The 16,119-nt window shown below is 42.1% G+C and overlaps 1 protein-coding gene across 2 annotated transcripts in view; it reads right to left on the reverse strand.

Annotated features, from left to right (window-relative positions):
* Positions 1–901: 901 nt before the first annotated feature.
* DOT1L (DOT1 like histone lysine methyltransferase) overlaps positions 902–16,119 on the reverse strand; it is a 352,682-nt gene continuing 337,464 nt past the window's right edge. The window contains exons 25-28 of one of the 2 annotated variants that reach the window (XM_082247289.1): positions 10,370–10,575; positions 5,553–5,623; positions 4,792–5,436; positions 902–2,173 (exon numbers count right to left, since the gene is read on the reverse strand). In XM_082247289.1, the coding sequence (XP_082103415.1) occupies positions 2,166–2,173; positions 4,792–5,436; positions 5,553–5,623; positions 10,370–10,575 (930 nt within the window). In that variant the 3' untranslated portion in view covers positions 902–2,165. The remainder of the gene's footprint in view (positions 2,174–4,791; positions 5,437–5,552; positions 5,624–10,369; positions 10,576–16,119) is intronic. The other variant, XM_082247290.1, reaches the window with a different exon arrangement.

A 16,119-nucleotide genomic window follows, 5' to 3' on the forward strand; every position in this document is an offset into this window, starting at 1 on the left:
CTCTCAGCGAGCTGCTCAGAGCGCCTGAGCCAGGTGCTCCCATACCCTCCACAGCGCAGCAGTGTGTGCAGAGGGGCAGAGCAGAGAGCTGGTGATCGACAGTCACCAGCTTTCTGCTCACAGAGAACTGAGAGCCGAGCGATCAGCAGTCTTTGATCACTCCGTTCTCAGTCTTAGAGCCGGCGGGGGACCGATGCTGCATTCACCCAAGTATGATTTTTGAACAAAAGAACTTTTCTTTTAAATAATCTGTAAAGGCTAGTTGAATCTGCTGCTTCTCAGACCAGCATTTACAAGGTAAGATTAGGATTGTGTGTTTAGGGATTAACTAGTGTTCAGACATTAAGAGCTATATAAAAACAATGAACACAGATATAAGAAACTGATAGAAAAAGTAAGCCTGACATGCCAAACTTTTCCCCAATAGCGGTAAAAAAAATCCTTTGAATGGATAAGTGCACTTTAAAACAAGCTGTTCATATCCTTTTAGCCCCTTTTCACTGACCTAACCTAATCAACCCTGAATCTGAAGGCCACGGCCTCCGATGTTTGTTTACATCCAGCTCTGCGAGTATAACTCTCCCGGCTGCACGAGCACACAGCCCCACAGAAGTCTATTAAGCTGTATTCGACAGGTGCAATCAGGAGTGCAAGACTTCTAGCTCTGCATATAAACAAGTACAACAGCCATCGGATGAAGGCAAATATGCATCTTTGGAGAGGAAGGATGGGTATGTTTAGGTTAGGGTAGAGAGGACAGGGGCAATTGGTCTTAAAGTACACATAGCCTTCAAAACAGATGGCAACAAGAAAACGGTCAGTAACAATATATAGTGGGAAAAAAAAAATTGACATACATTAAAAAAATTTTTAAAATTAATGGAAATGGGAAAGGAAAAGGTTTTCCAAAATAAGTAAAAGCCTGTTAAATATACCTGTCCCATGTTCACAGGGTCTGCATTATAGCCTGAAGCCTGCTAAAACGAACCCTTATTCTAGTATTTATTTCTGTTTATCATAATTAAAAAGTGACTTCAAAATCAAGCTCAGCTACAGTTTTAAGTTATGTGAATTACAAGACCTTGTTCTAAAGAGAGATTGCACATGTTTGGCCCCGATAGAAGTTGTAATGAGATGTTTCAGATGCATGACAGCATAACCATACTTTGATATATGTTAATATCTATATACATATAAATATGTACCTATACACAAATGTAATATACACACATTTACAATATAAGCATATGTATGCAATTTAGCTTAAATTATGTTTGAAAGTAATCAAGTATTTGAAAAAAAAAATTATAACTTACATAACCATTTTACATCTATAAACAACTCTAGGCCCAACAGTTACTGCACCTTAATAACCTGTAGTTAAACCATTCTTACTGTTTCAATCACACACACACATAGCTGCCATATCATCATCTGGGAAATAGGGGAGACCAACAACAAAAATAGGGAGGAGCGTTCAATTCTCTGAGCAGACAGACCGACATCTGTCATCTTACTAGAAACAGGAGAATGTACTTTGGTAACATAGGTACAGAAGTCATTAATAAATTAAGCACACATTTCACCGACACACTGGATCTAGACAGACCAGTGTGTTCTGTTCAAAAAGCACCGCAACTTAACAGCACCAATTGACTGAGGCACAATCTTTTACGCATAGCACCAGTTGAATCTGCATTGAGGCATATTGACAGAAATCCTGTCATATCCCTCATGTCAATCTCAAATCCAAGTGCCAATCCAAGTTCTGCTCATCTGCTGAGCTACGTCCTCCACAAAATTTAAAAAAAAAACCCAAACTTACAAAAAAAAATATACAAAAAAAATTACAAACTTTTAATATAAATAAGAGTACAGTTGTTTTTCCCGATCTTGTTGCAAGGATCTCATTCACAGTGGAAAATGGGTAGGTGTGTCCTAGCGCAGAAATTGGTAAAAAGATGAAGTGATTTTAGCTTGAACCAGTGGTAGCTACAAAAAGGAAGAATTGAGGGAAAAATCACCCTCAACTTGTGTTGAGCACCTTTTTTGTGATGGAAGGTGGACAAAAGGAAAAAAAATTACGTTAACAAAAATAGAAAAACAAAAAATATAGAATATAGCAGGTCTGTCTTTGCATAGGTGAATTCAAGTGAGGTAGATAATTAAATACCTGCAGAAAAAAGAAAGGGGTTAGTAAAGAACATGGTCTTGTGCAAATGCATTTTATTTCCCATGCACATAACTGCATTCAGCCACATCTCACCACCCACTGGTCTTAAAAACAAAAAGGAAAAAAAAAAAAAAAAAAAAACCCCACACAGATATAAAAAGATGAATACAAAGGCAATATACTGTAAGCTTGTTAACTAGCCAACCTCAGGCCTGTGACTTAGAAATAAGAACCAGATGTCAAAAAATTAGAGATCCCTTTCCCAGGCAGGACACTCTGTGATGAGCACCAGAAAATAGCAATGTTCTCTCAACAAAAATGTTACACATTTAAAGGGTAAGTATACTTTCTCAGAGTGTATGCTTAACCTATATACCTACTAAAACCAGCTGCATACTCACTAGCAGAAGACACCCAGAAAACAAAGTTTATTGGGAAAGATTGGGCAGCAGTGGTAGACCACAGCTGGAAGAACCAGGTAAATAGTCTTTTGTGGGGGAATGTGGAGGACAACATTCTGTTAAAGTATACCTACCCTGAAAGATAGTATGGCAAAGATATACACACAAAAGATTTATGTACTGTACTTACCAAAAAATCAATTCTTGGAGAGTTCATTGAGGAACACAGCAATTCAGAAACAGATTATACTGCTGCCTCCAGGAAGATGGGACACTAGCAAACAGAAAAATTGTAAGCCAGTCCCCTTAAAACCACTCCTGTACCCAGTACGTATCAGTTACGCAATAAAAAAAAAAAAACACAGGACCAGTCAAAAACATCTTGGAACAGCAGGCTCATCCTCCAGATGGAGAGTGATACTCACTGCATCAATAGGATTTAAACGAGTCAATGGCAGGAGCCTGCGGTTCCTCAAAAACAGTCTCTTTAGTGATATACTTTTGGGACTTGAATCAGAAATGTTAACACGGACCCCCAGCCCTGGTTTTATTTAAGAGCTTAGGATGGTCAGACTATGGGGGAGGGCACTGGTAGGCATAGAACCTATGCAAGTGGGGTGCTCAGAAGCTGAGCGATAGTGGTGGGAAACCTGAAAAGTTGTCCCATGTGCAAAACAGTGAGATAGCTCCTTATACTTCACCGCATTGGTCTTACTAAATTAGAACAAAGTCATACCTTGAGCTGTGCAATGGCTCTGGACCTGGGAAGCATCACATTGCAGAGCCCAGTGACCGAAAGTCATCCTCTGGGCTGGCCCCACAAGTTCAATCCAGTAGGGTATGATCTCCAAAGCTAGTGGTAAGGAGTGGTTAATCTGGTTAGCGGTTATGTACAGACCATCTCAAGCCATGTAGCAAAAATCTTGATTGAAACCACAGCGGGAAAAAATTCTAAGCAAGTGAAGGCTAGCAAAAAAAATTAAATATTTTCAGCAGTGCTAAAGAAAAGGAGACTAATCTCCTAGAACACTAGCAAAAAACAGAGGCATACTGGGTAGAGGTGGGGTTATGTGGGGGCTGACTCCAATCTGCCAGTGTCCAAATTTCCTGTAGGCAGCAGTATAAACTGACTTTCTGAATTCCTGGGTGCCTTAATGGACAAGAAAGAAATACAAAGTACCCAAGTTTAGTAACCCTATTGTCATTGGAGAGAGTCCATTAAATATTTAGTCCACCTTTGTGACCATGTTTCATGTTACAACGTGGCAGAGGGACTCACAAAACCCAATGAGCACAAGATGACATTACTATACATGTAGCCCATTGATTAGTTCCTCTAGCTCTATAACAGTAGGTTTGTATCTCTGTATCTCACTCTGTACTGAACCCATGATGCATTGATCTCGGTTGCAATGCTCTGCAGACTTCAAAACATTACACTTTTTTCTTTTGTTAATATGGTTGTCTTTTTGCAAAAGGTAGACTATGCCTTTAAGATGTCACATTTTTTCTGATACCTAAATGTTCTTTCATATATATACAAACATGATACCTCCCAACTCCCAATCACCAGTGCATTCCTTAATTCAACATTTATGTATAGTCACAAACAAAATTGTTTTCCTTTTAAGAAAGTAGGACAAGTACAATAGTCCATGTCAACCTATATTTTCTCTAGTCAAATGGGGATGTACAACACCTATGGATCGAAAGTGACTGCACCTTAAAAGTGGAATTTCAGGCAAAATAGTTTAGACTATAGAATACATGTTTAGTGCTTTACCTTTCAAAAGGATTTTAAATTCGGTTAAGCTATCCTAACAATACCCAATGCACAGCTAGGGCCATTCTTGGATCAGATTTAAGACTTCCTAGATCAGGTCACCTGAGGTGATGATGCTGATTATTTTGCCTTATGAATAGGCCAGAGGCATAGAGGGAACTTAGGGAACTGCGAAGATGAACAGGTATGTCTAGACTGTGGTGTTGCGGTGTGTGAATCACAGTAAAGGCTGGCCAGAGCTGCAAATCATTTGGGAAGGAACACTTAAACTTTATAATTAACTGTTTGCCCGAAGCTCCTTTTTAAGTAAAGCCACTTATTTCAACAATATTCAAAACTTACAATCCATCAAATACACAGCTCCTTTCTTTATTGCATAAGCAGTAAACTTCTACTATATATTGCTGCTTAGCTGGGAAGTGTGGTTCACTCACCTCCTACTGTTCCACCGGTCACTCCAGGCGATGTGAAACTACCCATGCCATGGGAATTAGCTAGACGGCCAACTGGGCCAGTCACATGTACAGGCATGGAGCTGAAGAGAGACTGCAGAACTGAATTGCTGGCCATTGAAGTGAGGCCACCCTGCAGTGTAAGCTGGGAGCCAGTTGTCAGGTTGCTCAAGAGATGGTGGTGTGTTTGGAGGGGTGTCGAGACAGGCCCCTTCCCATTCAGTAGGACCCCTGTTCCCTGTGACATGAATAAGTTGCTGCCTGCTCGCCCCTCCCCATCCCTTTCCCGACTGCGAGGTGCTTTGGAACGATCAACTCTTGAGCTTGGACCCCTCTCCTCTCTCTTTCCACCATCAGATGTCAACTTTTTACTCAGGAACAAGTTTCCCTCTGGTGCTCTGCCCACGTCTGCTCGGGTGTGTTCGCCAAGACTGCTAGCTGACCCTGGGCTCATACCCCCAGAACCTCGACGAGCCCCATCACCAGATGAAAAATGGGTACTGCAGCATGGGGATGAGGCGGGGCTGTCAGGGGTGCGGCTGGGAGCTGCATCAGAGATCGGGGAGAAGGTGGATTTCCATTTGCCTACACTCTCGCAAGAGGATTTTCTGCTGGGGTACGGTAGACCTAAAGTGGTGGAGGGGAAAGCAAGGATCAATAATGGGGGAAAATGGGTTTGGTAAAGTCAGGAGGAAAAAAAAGAGTCAATGAAGAAAAGGAAAGAAAATTAGTTTCAGATTTACCTCTTTCTCCTTCACTCCTCTGTGGGGAATCTTTGCTCTCAAAACATAAACCAGAGCTCTTCCTTTCTGCTCTGTTAGGAGAAAACAAAGAGTCACAAGGGACTCAATATCATACAATAAAACACAAAATTATTTTTTTAATGATACTTTAATTCATCAAAGTTAGCAATAAAGAGACCCTGTCTCCACTAGTATCTTTCTTATGTTTTCATTCACTGAGGTGTTCGGGAAATGGATCCTCTTGTTAGAGCATCACCGTATAACTAAACACTATGTGCCAAATGCATCAGGGCTCTTTTCCTAATACCGGTCTGAACAGCACATCTGTTTTTAAAAATAAACTTAGGTCTAGCAGTCAGCAGCATGAGCCCATTTTTTGGAAATTGTTTTTGCAGAGCACCACAATTTGAGTAAAGTCCCACATCTTCATTTTTGATGGGGTACATTCCAGCAGAAACACGGGTAGGCCAGGTGGTTTACAATTGTTTACATTTTCAACCCAGTGAAATTTAATTTTATAATTATTTTTAAAAAGGGTGATGTGCAACCTCTTTATTCACTAAAAAATAAATGAAAAAAAAGCTCCTATACTGTATGGAGGCATCAATGTGTTGCATATTAAAAATTTAAAACAAGCTTCCAGTTTGGTATGTGTCTGGTTGCTCAGGACACTGTAAACTAGTTAGGTCCTTGAGAGCACAGAAATGAAACAATTCATTACTGTGCCTAAAATAGTGGCTAATAATGTTTAAAATGTAGAAAAAAAATACAGAAAGCCAAAGCTTACAAGTTGTGGGAGGTGTGCAGCTGCTAACACAAACAATACAGCCTTTTTTGAGGCAAGGAGAGACCTCAAAGCACAGCTGGTAACACTGTCAAGGATATAAAAATGATAAAACTACACAGAGATACCAGCTGTACACCTGTGTGTCTGGTGTTGTAGAGATATACAAGCTTTATGTGCAGCAATGAACACATTTAAAAAAAATTTAAGTGTGAAGTGTTGAGAAGCACAGCCTAAGTAACATCAGTGTAAGGCTGGCCTTAGATGGCTCAGTAAAAAAAAACATACCAAGAAGAGAGAAAAAAAATGCACAATGTGCATTTAAGAGAAACTACATTCGAAAAAATAGATTCTGCCTCAATTGTGCAAGAACAGCACAATATACACCGATCAGCTAAAACTTTATATGACCACTGTTTATGACCACTGACAGGTTAAAGTAAAATGGGATTTTTGACTTACAACAAAATCCATTTCTTTGATGTTCATTTATAGACACAGCTCCTGATTCTTCTTAAACATTGGGTTATACCGCCCCCTACAGGAGGGTACTAGGCAGGAAAAAGCTTGACTACGCCTATGGGCAGTCCCAGGGGGTATACACCTACACTCCGCTATAGGCACTCAGTTTTGTTAGAAGCATAACATCATTGGTATTAATGCAATTTGGGATATACAGGGAGGAATGGGGGAGACAGCCAAAAAGGGATCACAAATACAAAGAGATACATAGCAAACAAAGTATGGAAATAATATACAACCTTAAGAAATGTGGAATTGTGCAGTGTCAGAGTGTGTATGTCATGAAACTCTTATAGTCCATCATGGACCACAGAGAAGGTCCAGACGGAGAAATAGAAGCAGATGGGAAGGAAAGAGAGGGGAAAAAAGGGGGGGGGAAGGGGGAAGCTTCCGTGCCGGTGGGAAGATGTGGGCTGGCCGCGGCCTCGTGGCGGTCCCACCCCTCGAAGTCATGTGGAGGGGGAGGCGGCGTCGAGCCCCAACCTCCCAGGGAGCCCTATCAAGCTCAGGCTTCTTTCATCATCACCAGCCCCTCCCTACCAGGATCACACACCAAACAAACTGACGACTCAGCTGTATCCAATTGCTACAAATTGAATGAGCTATAAAACAACCTTCACTGTTTCACTCATTCTATTTCACCGTGCTTCTGACACGGACATACTCTGGCTCTGTCTCTTTGGATCCCCGTAGGTGCTGTAAGTAGGCTTTTTGAATGGCTCCGGATGTCTCCTCTTTTGGTGACCCCCTACCTCTTTGGCTCTAAGATATACTATTATCATCTTACCAGCATTTTTTCTGCCTTTTTACTTGTTCACTGCCAGCATTTTCTCTTTTTTTTTTCTTCCTCTTGGTTATCCATCATTACTGATCAGGCACAGACTTTATCGGCACCCCCATTTTTGTCGGTTGCCCTTATGCATATCCATATTTTCACCCACTATTGTTACTTTTCCTCCCTCACATTGATATACATATTAGTTCACCTCACTATTAATTCTACCCTTGGCGGTAAATCCTGCTTGTTTATAAGACAACCATTATCCTTGTTTTTAGGAAACATTGTCCCTACACCACCTTCTTGCCTGAGCTCTCACTTTTTGGACTCCAGCCGCACACAAGTTCCTGGATGGGCTCTCTTTAGATTCATGCAGATTGAGGGTGGTCATCCCCTCAGTTGCAGGTCTGTCTGACCTGCAAGGGACCTGCTCACTATTCATATTGCACTGGGGACATACAGAAAAGCGTTGAGTCCGCTCAATTGGTTTTAACTTGTGCAAGCAGAACTATCCCAACACAGTCAGAGACTATGCAAGTATGTATTTACCCAGAATTGTTTTTTCTTTTTTTCTGAGACTCTAATGCTGTATAATGTATTTAATGCCTCTAACATGTCTCTATGTTATCTTTATTGTAGAAATCTATGTGCAATATTTTGTATTTGAATTACCCCTGAAGAAGAAGCGAATACCTTCGAAACGCGTTGGGTATTTGACTGCGATTTTCTTGCACGTTTCTGCAGCTGTGTTACATTTTGTCATCTGCTTGCCCATATTTATGTATTTGTTTAATATTTGCTATTTTTAGCTTTTATATTGTCACTAATAAAATCATATATTTTTTGATAAATACTCTATTTACATACTTTCTTATACTACATTGAGTGCCTTAAAAGTCCCAAACCCTTAGGGGAACCCTTCCTTTCTTTGTTTTCTTGCTCTCCCGGGATGTGGCACCTCCCCCTATAGGGGGTTTATGTCTGAGGACAACCTTTTGAGATCCCAGCAAAGAACTAGGTCCTTACTCCTGACTAGGCAGAAAAAAAGTGCCTATAACTGAGTTTGGGTGTATACCCCCTGGGACTGCCCATAGGCATAGTCAAGCTTATTCCTGCTTAGTGTGCTACTCCTGTTGGGGGGGGGGGGGGGGGGGGGGGAGTATAACCCAATGGTTAAGAAGAATCAGGTGCTGCGTCAATGAACAAAAGAGAAATAACATTATCTTGTTACAATGGCATCTGAAAGTCAGTGGGAAGTAAAGAAAATCTGAAAATTGGTGGCAAGTAAAGTGTATTTTAAAAAGAGGTGTCTGAAGATATACTGCATGCACCCGCCCGGCGCTCCCAATTTCAATATATATTTAAATAAATAAATATAAAAGTTAAAATTTAAATAGTGGTATAGGAAATAAATAAAATATTGTGTACCTATGTACATTAGCAGCCACTGTAAACAAAACACTCTATGTAAAAAATGTGTCAATGCAGATCACAGTGTATAGTCATAGTCCAAAATGCAACACATTCAGCAGCGCTTAATCATGCTATTGCTAGAATGATGGTAATCCATGATATAAGAGTCCCCAAAACATGAATACAATGATGATGTCCAGTCTATAAGCAGGGAAAAAACACCACTTTTTCAAGATGATAAACTCCTTGGCTAACAGACACCCATGTTCTTTAGCTCAGGATCAGTAGCCTTCACCTTTCGTGCTCCCCTTTGAAATGGACACTCACCACATCTCACATTGATCACAGCCTGTATGCATCAGCTGCATAAGCCCTTGCCCCCGGATATCGGTCGCCTCCAGTAACTCCAGACTACCTTTAGCCTTTTTACCGCTGCTCGCCGACCGGAGACGTTTCAGCTCGCGGTCGGCGAGCAGCGGTACACCCGGTCTTATATTATCATATATGCCTGTACAAGTTTTTATACATGTAAGCAGATTGATTGAGGGGGTTCAGGGTGTTGCATGTTTGAAATAAAAATCATAGCAGTATTACACTATCCTCTGTTCCCTGTTGTCTGCTTACATTTGGATTGGCTTGAATACAGTGCCTGACCCAGAGTTGGAGGAGGTGGCTAAAGGTAGTCTGGAGTTACTCGAGGCGACCGATATCCGGGGGCAAGGGCTTATGCAGCTGATGCATACAGGCTGTGATCAATGCGAGATGTGGTGAGTGTCCATTTCAAAGGGGAGCACGAAAGGTGTGGTGAAGGCTACTGATTCTGAGCTAAAGAACACGGGTGTCTGTTAGCCAAGGAGTTTATCATCTTGAAAAAGTGGTGTTTTTTCCCTGCTTATAGACTGGACATCATCATTGTATTCATGTTTTGGGGACTCTCATATCATGGATTACCATCATTCTAGCAATAGCATGATTAAACGCTGCTGAATGTGTTGCATTTTGGACTATGACTATACACTGTGATCTGCATTGACACATTTTTTACATAAAGTAAAGTGTATTGCCCCCAAGGTCGATGTGTTGAAAGCAGAAAAAATATGCATCGAAGTGTGCTGCATACAGGGCTGCATAGTGCCCTAACAGAGACACAGACCACAAAAAAAAAAAAAAAAAAAAAAAAAAACGAGCTGTGTTCTCTCTAATTCTTCCTCTCTAAAATGCTCTAGGGCAGAGCAAGTGCCTCACAGAAGATGGACTGCAAATTCATGAACTAGGCAACCATTTCAAAATATATTCCTTTAATCGGAAGACGACATTTACCTTGTACTATGGACCTCCTCATCAGATTCCATTTCATCTTCTGTTGTGAGAGGTGAGTAATGGACCCCATTAGTTGGCAGTAAGGGTTTCTCTTTTTTTAAAACTGGTGGTAATTCATGATCCTGGTATGGGGCAGGGGAACTTTTCAGCGAGTTTTCTGGAGATGAAATAGCAGTGATCTCCAAAGGTTGATTAATGTTATTTACCTGGAAAATAAGTAATATTCAATGAACGATAATGGAATAGCATTAAAATGATACATTAATGCCAATATATAAAAAATGCAAATTATGTTTATCTGTGTTTAATACTTACATGCTTTAGCTTTTATCTGCTAAATTACTCTATTCTAAAATACTTGACAACTTTTTTTTGTACTCACTGTAAAATTGTTTTAGTAAAGTCCACTGAGGTACAAATTAAAGTCTAGTACTGTTGGGTGATACTGTCACCTACATGTGGATTGGGCACTGGCAAAAAAAAAAAAAAATGTAGGCCAGTTCAGGATAATCCTTCCTACTCCCAAGCATGCCTGTTTTGAACAAAGAGCATGATTAAACGCAAGAGAGAGGGACTGGTGTCCCTCAATGGACTCCAAGAAAAGGATTTGACGGCAAGTACAAAATGCCTATTTTCTTTCTCGTTCACTGAGGAACAAAAGAAGTCTTGTGCTGTTGGGACATACAAAAACAGTCTAAGGGGTGGCATAATGCAAACAAGCCCACAAAAAAGAAAAAAAGAAAATGGGAACTGCCATCAGCTCAAAGAGCCACCTGAAGGACCTTGAGCCTGAAGCTGGCATCAGATCAGGCCTGAATATTCAACGGGTAAAAAACATGGAGATTGTATGAATTTGAGAAACTGTAGCAGGATGCTGAAGAGCCCAAGGTATTTACAGATTTAGTGGGGTGAGCCTCGACAGGAGTGAAGGTTGAAGTGAAAGGCTAAAACTATTTTAGATAGGTAGGAAGGGCTGAGCTTCAACACCAACTAGTCCTTCAGTAAGAACAAAAAGGGTTCTTTATAACAGAAGGCCGCCAATACAGATGCTCAGCATGCAGACGTGATGGCAACGCACATCCACATTTATTCATACAGATCTGGAAATTATTAAACTAAAAACCCCAAGGACTTCTAATTCACATTTGAATACGATTGCGCTAATCTGCGTAATTGTAGTCCAATGACACTTCCTCCAGCACTGAAACTGAAAGCCTGTACTTTGGTACTGGCAGAGAGCTGGAAGAAGAGTTTGCAAGTGTGACACTGCACCCATGATCCACTGATTGTGGGTGCAATGCATTGCAGGCTCCTGTGAAAGAAAAAAAAATGCATTATTTACTTATTTAAAAGATGAACTTTTGTTAAGTGTCAGGTGCTGTCCAAGAGCCATCTGTAAAAAGACAAGGATTTTTTCCACAGAGAGCTTTCTAGGGTTAAAGCCTCTCACCTCACACAAAGAGTGGTAAATTGGTCCTTGAGACAGAAAATATGGACAATCTGAAGGAGCCCAGAACATCTGCCAAAAGTCTTACCAAGTCAGCGTACCACATCTGCCTGGAACTATGAGGATCACCAGAAAGTCCATCATCTGAATCCCGTGACGCTGAGGCAGGAGTGTCAGGGGATGAAAGGTGTAGATCTGTAAGCAACCACAGGCTCCACCGCTACTGCTAGAGCATTCCTATACTTGGTGACAAATCTGTCCAGTCTGTAGTTAAAAAGTAAAGCTTCCTCTGTAACTTGTACCTATAGGTAAGCCTATGAGAAGGCTTACCTATGGGTACTGTAAATATCTCTTAAACATGCACAGTTTAGGAGATATATTTACTTTGCATGCAGCCAGTGACATCACTGGCGCATGCGCTCTGAAGGAACGGCTGCCCATGCCGTTCTTTCAGAGCTCTGTGCCTTGAACGAAAGCTCCCGTGCGCATGCGCGAGAGTGACGTCATCGCGGCTCCAGCCAATCACAGCATTGGAGGACGCAAACCCAGAAGGAAGATGGGTTAAAATGTCAGCGGTGTGTAGGCGCCACTGCAGGGGCTTCTTTCTAAGGTAATAATTTCAAAATGAGTTAGTATGTGATGCATACTAGCTCATCATGCTTTTGTCTTTCAGGTTATTCTTTTAATTTTTTTTTTTGGAGGTTTATAACATCTAAGCATTTAGGTCAGGAGATCCGCATCTAGAGCCATCCACCTGGGACACAGTTCCTTGAACACTTGGGTATGGGGAAAACAACCTCTGGGTCCAGGTGCTGCATGCTGAGGTGGTCTACATCCTGGGTATGGACAGTTGGCAGGCAAATGGTCAACAAGGCTGCAACATGAAGTTATGCCCAGAACAGAAACAAAAAAATAGGATTTTTGTTACTTACTGTAAAATCCAATTCTCGGAGTTCAATGACAGACACAGCGTTCTATATTCAGAATCACATGGTTATATCGCACAATACAGGAGTAGGACACTAGGCAGGAAAAAAACATCATGGCTATGCCTATGGGAAGTCCTAGCTGGTATACATTCCTCTTTCTGCTTAAGGCCTTCAGTTTAGTAACAAATCGTGTCAGAAGTATCAAAACTCCACACATGGGTGGGTGCTGTGTCCGTCAATGAACTCAGAAAAGTGGATTTTACGGTAACAAAAAACTGTATTTCTGACTTACCTTAAAATCCTTTTCTCCTAAGTTCATTGATGGACGCAGTCTCTGATCCATATCAGTATGGTTATGCTGCCCCCTACAGGAGTAGGACACTAGGCAGAAAAAAAGTTCTGGCTATGCCTATGGGAAGTCCCAGGGGGTATACCCTCTCTCCCTGCTATAGGATGTCAGTTTTGTATCAAAGCAGTGTCAGAGAAAACAATACCAACCCAAGTCAATAATAGAGGGGCGGTTACTGCGTCCGTCAATTACCTTAGGAGAAAAGGATTTTACGGTAAGACAAAATCCAGTTCTCCATCGTTCCTTGACGGACGCAGTCTCTCATCCATATCAGTAGGGACATCCCAAAGCAGTGCCATAAAATGAGGGGTGGGAACCGCAGACAAATAAGTCCCCAAGGCTATACAAAGCCAACCAGGCAACATAGGACTCATCAGAACAACAGATGAGACCCACCTGAAGGAAACATGCATTATTCTGCCGCAGTCATATGACGTCCGGTCAGGATAAATGTAACCACCTTCCCACCGTCATTTGCCTACAGGGCGGGCGGGAAGTGGTTAAACAGCAGCTTGCAAAACTTTGCGGCCAAAAGAGGCATCTGCAGATGCCAGCACATCCACCTTATAAAATTTTGTGAAGGTGCGAACAGACGACCAGGTAGCCGCCTTGCAAACCTGAAGCACAGATGCCTGATGGCGAAAAGTCCAGGAAGCACTAAGTGCCCGAGTAGAATGCACCTTAACAGGGAAAGGTGGAACCTGATCCTTAAACGAATAAGCCTGCACCACCGTCTGTCTGATTCATCTGGAAATAGTCGCAGCAGATGCAGGCAGCCCTTTCTTAGACCCATACGTGAGTACAAAGCGTGAATCTGACTTCTGAAAAGACTCCGTAGTCACTAAGTACACCCTGATTGACCAAACCACATCCAAAGTATGCAGTGCAAATTCCTTAGGATGTTTCGGTGTAGGACACAGAGGGTAACACGATGTCCTCATTCAAGTAAAAACTGCAAACCACCTTCGGTAGGAAGGACAGATCTGGGCGAAGTACCACTTTATCCCTGTGGACCACCAGATAAGGAGAATGGCAGGACAACGATGCCAGTTACGACACCCTGCGTGCAGAAGTGATAGCCACCAGGAAGGCCACCTTCTGCGATAAGGTAAGCAGGGAAATCTGAAAACTTTCAAAAGGAGGTTTCTGGAGAACCGACAGTACCAAATTAAAGTCCCAAGGTGGCACCGGAGGTACCAAGTGTTGCATCCCCTGGATAAAAATACGCACCAGGGAATGGGTGGCTAGTGGCCTTTGGAAAAAAATTGCCAAGACCGAGACATGACCCTTGATAGTACTCAAGGCCAACTTTAGATCAACACCTCGTTGAAGGAAAGCCAAGATCCAAGCCACCGAGTAAGAGCGAAGGGGAGCCCCAAGAGACTCAAACCTTGTAAAGTACCACTTCTACGTACGATGATATATCTTCCTAGAAGTCGCTTTCCTTGCTCTAAGCAGAGTGGGAATCATTGAAGCAGACAATCTCCTGTCCTTCAGCACCTGGGTTTCAACAGCCAAGCTGTCAAAGCCAGCGACCGTAAAGCAGGATGGAAGATTGGCCCCTGAGACAGTAAATCCTCCTTGAGAGGAAGTCTCCAAGGTGTGTCTGCAACTAGCCTGACCAGGTCTGCATTCCAAGCTCGGTGATGCCAGTCCGGAGCCACAAGAATGATCGGAATCCCTTCCGCATCGATCCTGCGAAGAAGTCTTGGCAGTAATTTCAGAGAAAGGCATACATTAGCTGATACTGGCCCCACAGGGACATCAGCGCGTCTGCCAGAGGGTCCCAGGAGCGGGCAACAAAGCTCTGCACTTTTCTGTTGATCCAAGACATCAACAGATCTACATCTGGAGTGCCCCAACGAAGGCACAACTGCTGGAACAACTAATAAATAAGAGGTATTAGCCTCTGCACTATCTGGAATAAAAATCCATGTAAAGGGATAGCTGCAGCTTTCAGTAAGCCTTACCAAAACTGAAAAAGTTAAGTTAAATACAAAGTGAGGCTGCACTAATCCATTGAGGAAAAAAGTATCCACTAAAGTGCCAACGTGCTAATAATTATATGAAGAAAGAATGAATAAATGAAGAAAAAATATGTGCGAATAAATGTAAATAAAAATATTCCAATGAGGTCAAATAAAATAAAAACGTCTTCAATAGTGACACACAAACCCTGTGGAGATATATGCGACTCCAAATAATATTGAGGACTACTACAAAATGGTGAATAAATAATGTAAAATGTAGTGAACTAAAGTGATGAAAGTGAGCAGTGCATCATATCCAATTCATAGATGAATAAATAAATATGGTGAAAATAGTCTTAAAGTACATCAATTTATATTCTCTGGTAGTCCTGGGGTAAATTATGGATGGATATAAGACGCCCTAGAGACTCCAATCATAAATGGGACACAAAGGGGGAACATTGTATAGTGTAGTAATTTTTTCAATTTATTGAAATAAAAACGTAGTAACTTAAATCTCAGTAGAGAAAACGCAGCAGTGGCAACCGTGTTGCAGCGTCTCTGTAGCCTGCACTTCCGGGTTAGCCTATCGTCTGACGTCCCAACGCGTATCATCACGGTCATGTGACTTCCTCAGGGAATGAGGCATCGCAAACAAAATGCAGCCCCTGGATCAACTGGTCTGTCAGCTCCTGAAAGGAAGGGGGAAGTTGTACCCCCTCAAGGTCATGGCATAGTAGCTTAGCTCATTCAGTCAAAGTTTGTGACACAGGGGCAATAGTAAACACCGGTTTGAGCGCAGACCCCACCAGGGAGTACATATTGCGGGCCAGAGACTCCGCCTTTCTATCCACTGGATCCTTAAAGGGCAAGCAATCCTCCACTGGAATCATGGTAGCTTTATTCAGTCTGGAGACCGGGGGGTCCACCGTAAGTCTTGAAGGGCTTCGCTTTATCGACTGACCCTGAGGGGCGAAAAAACTTCTTGTGTGTCTGCGACGAGGGTCCTTACCCTTGTTAGCCTGCGGGAGAGAGGTACTCTTACCCCCCGTGAG

This window comes from Pelophylax lessonae (assembly GCF_965119305.1).
Source record: "Pelophylax lessonae genome assembly, chromosome: 1".
Lineage (NCBI taxonomy): Eukaryota > Metazoa > Chordata > Amphibia > Anura > Ranidae > Pelophylax > Pelophylax lessonae.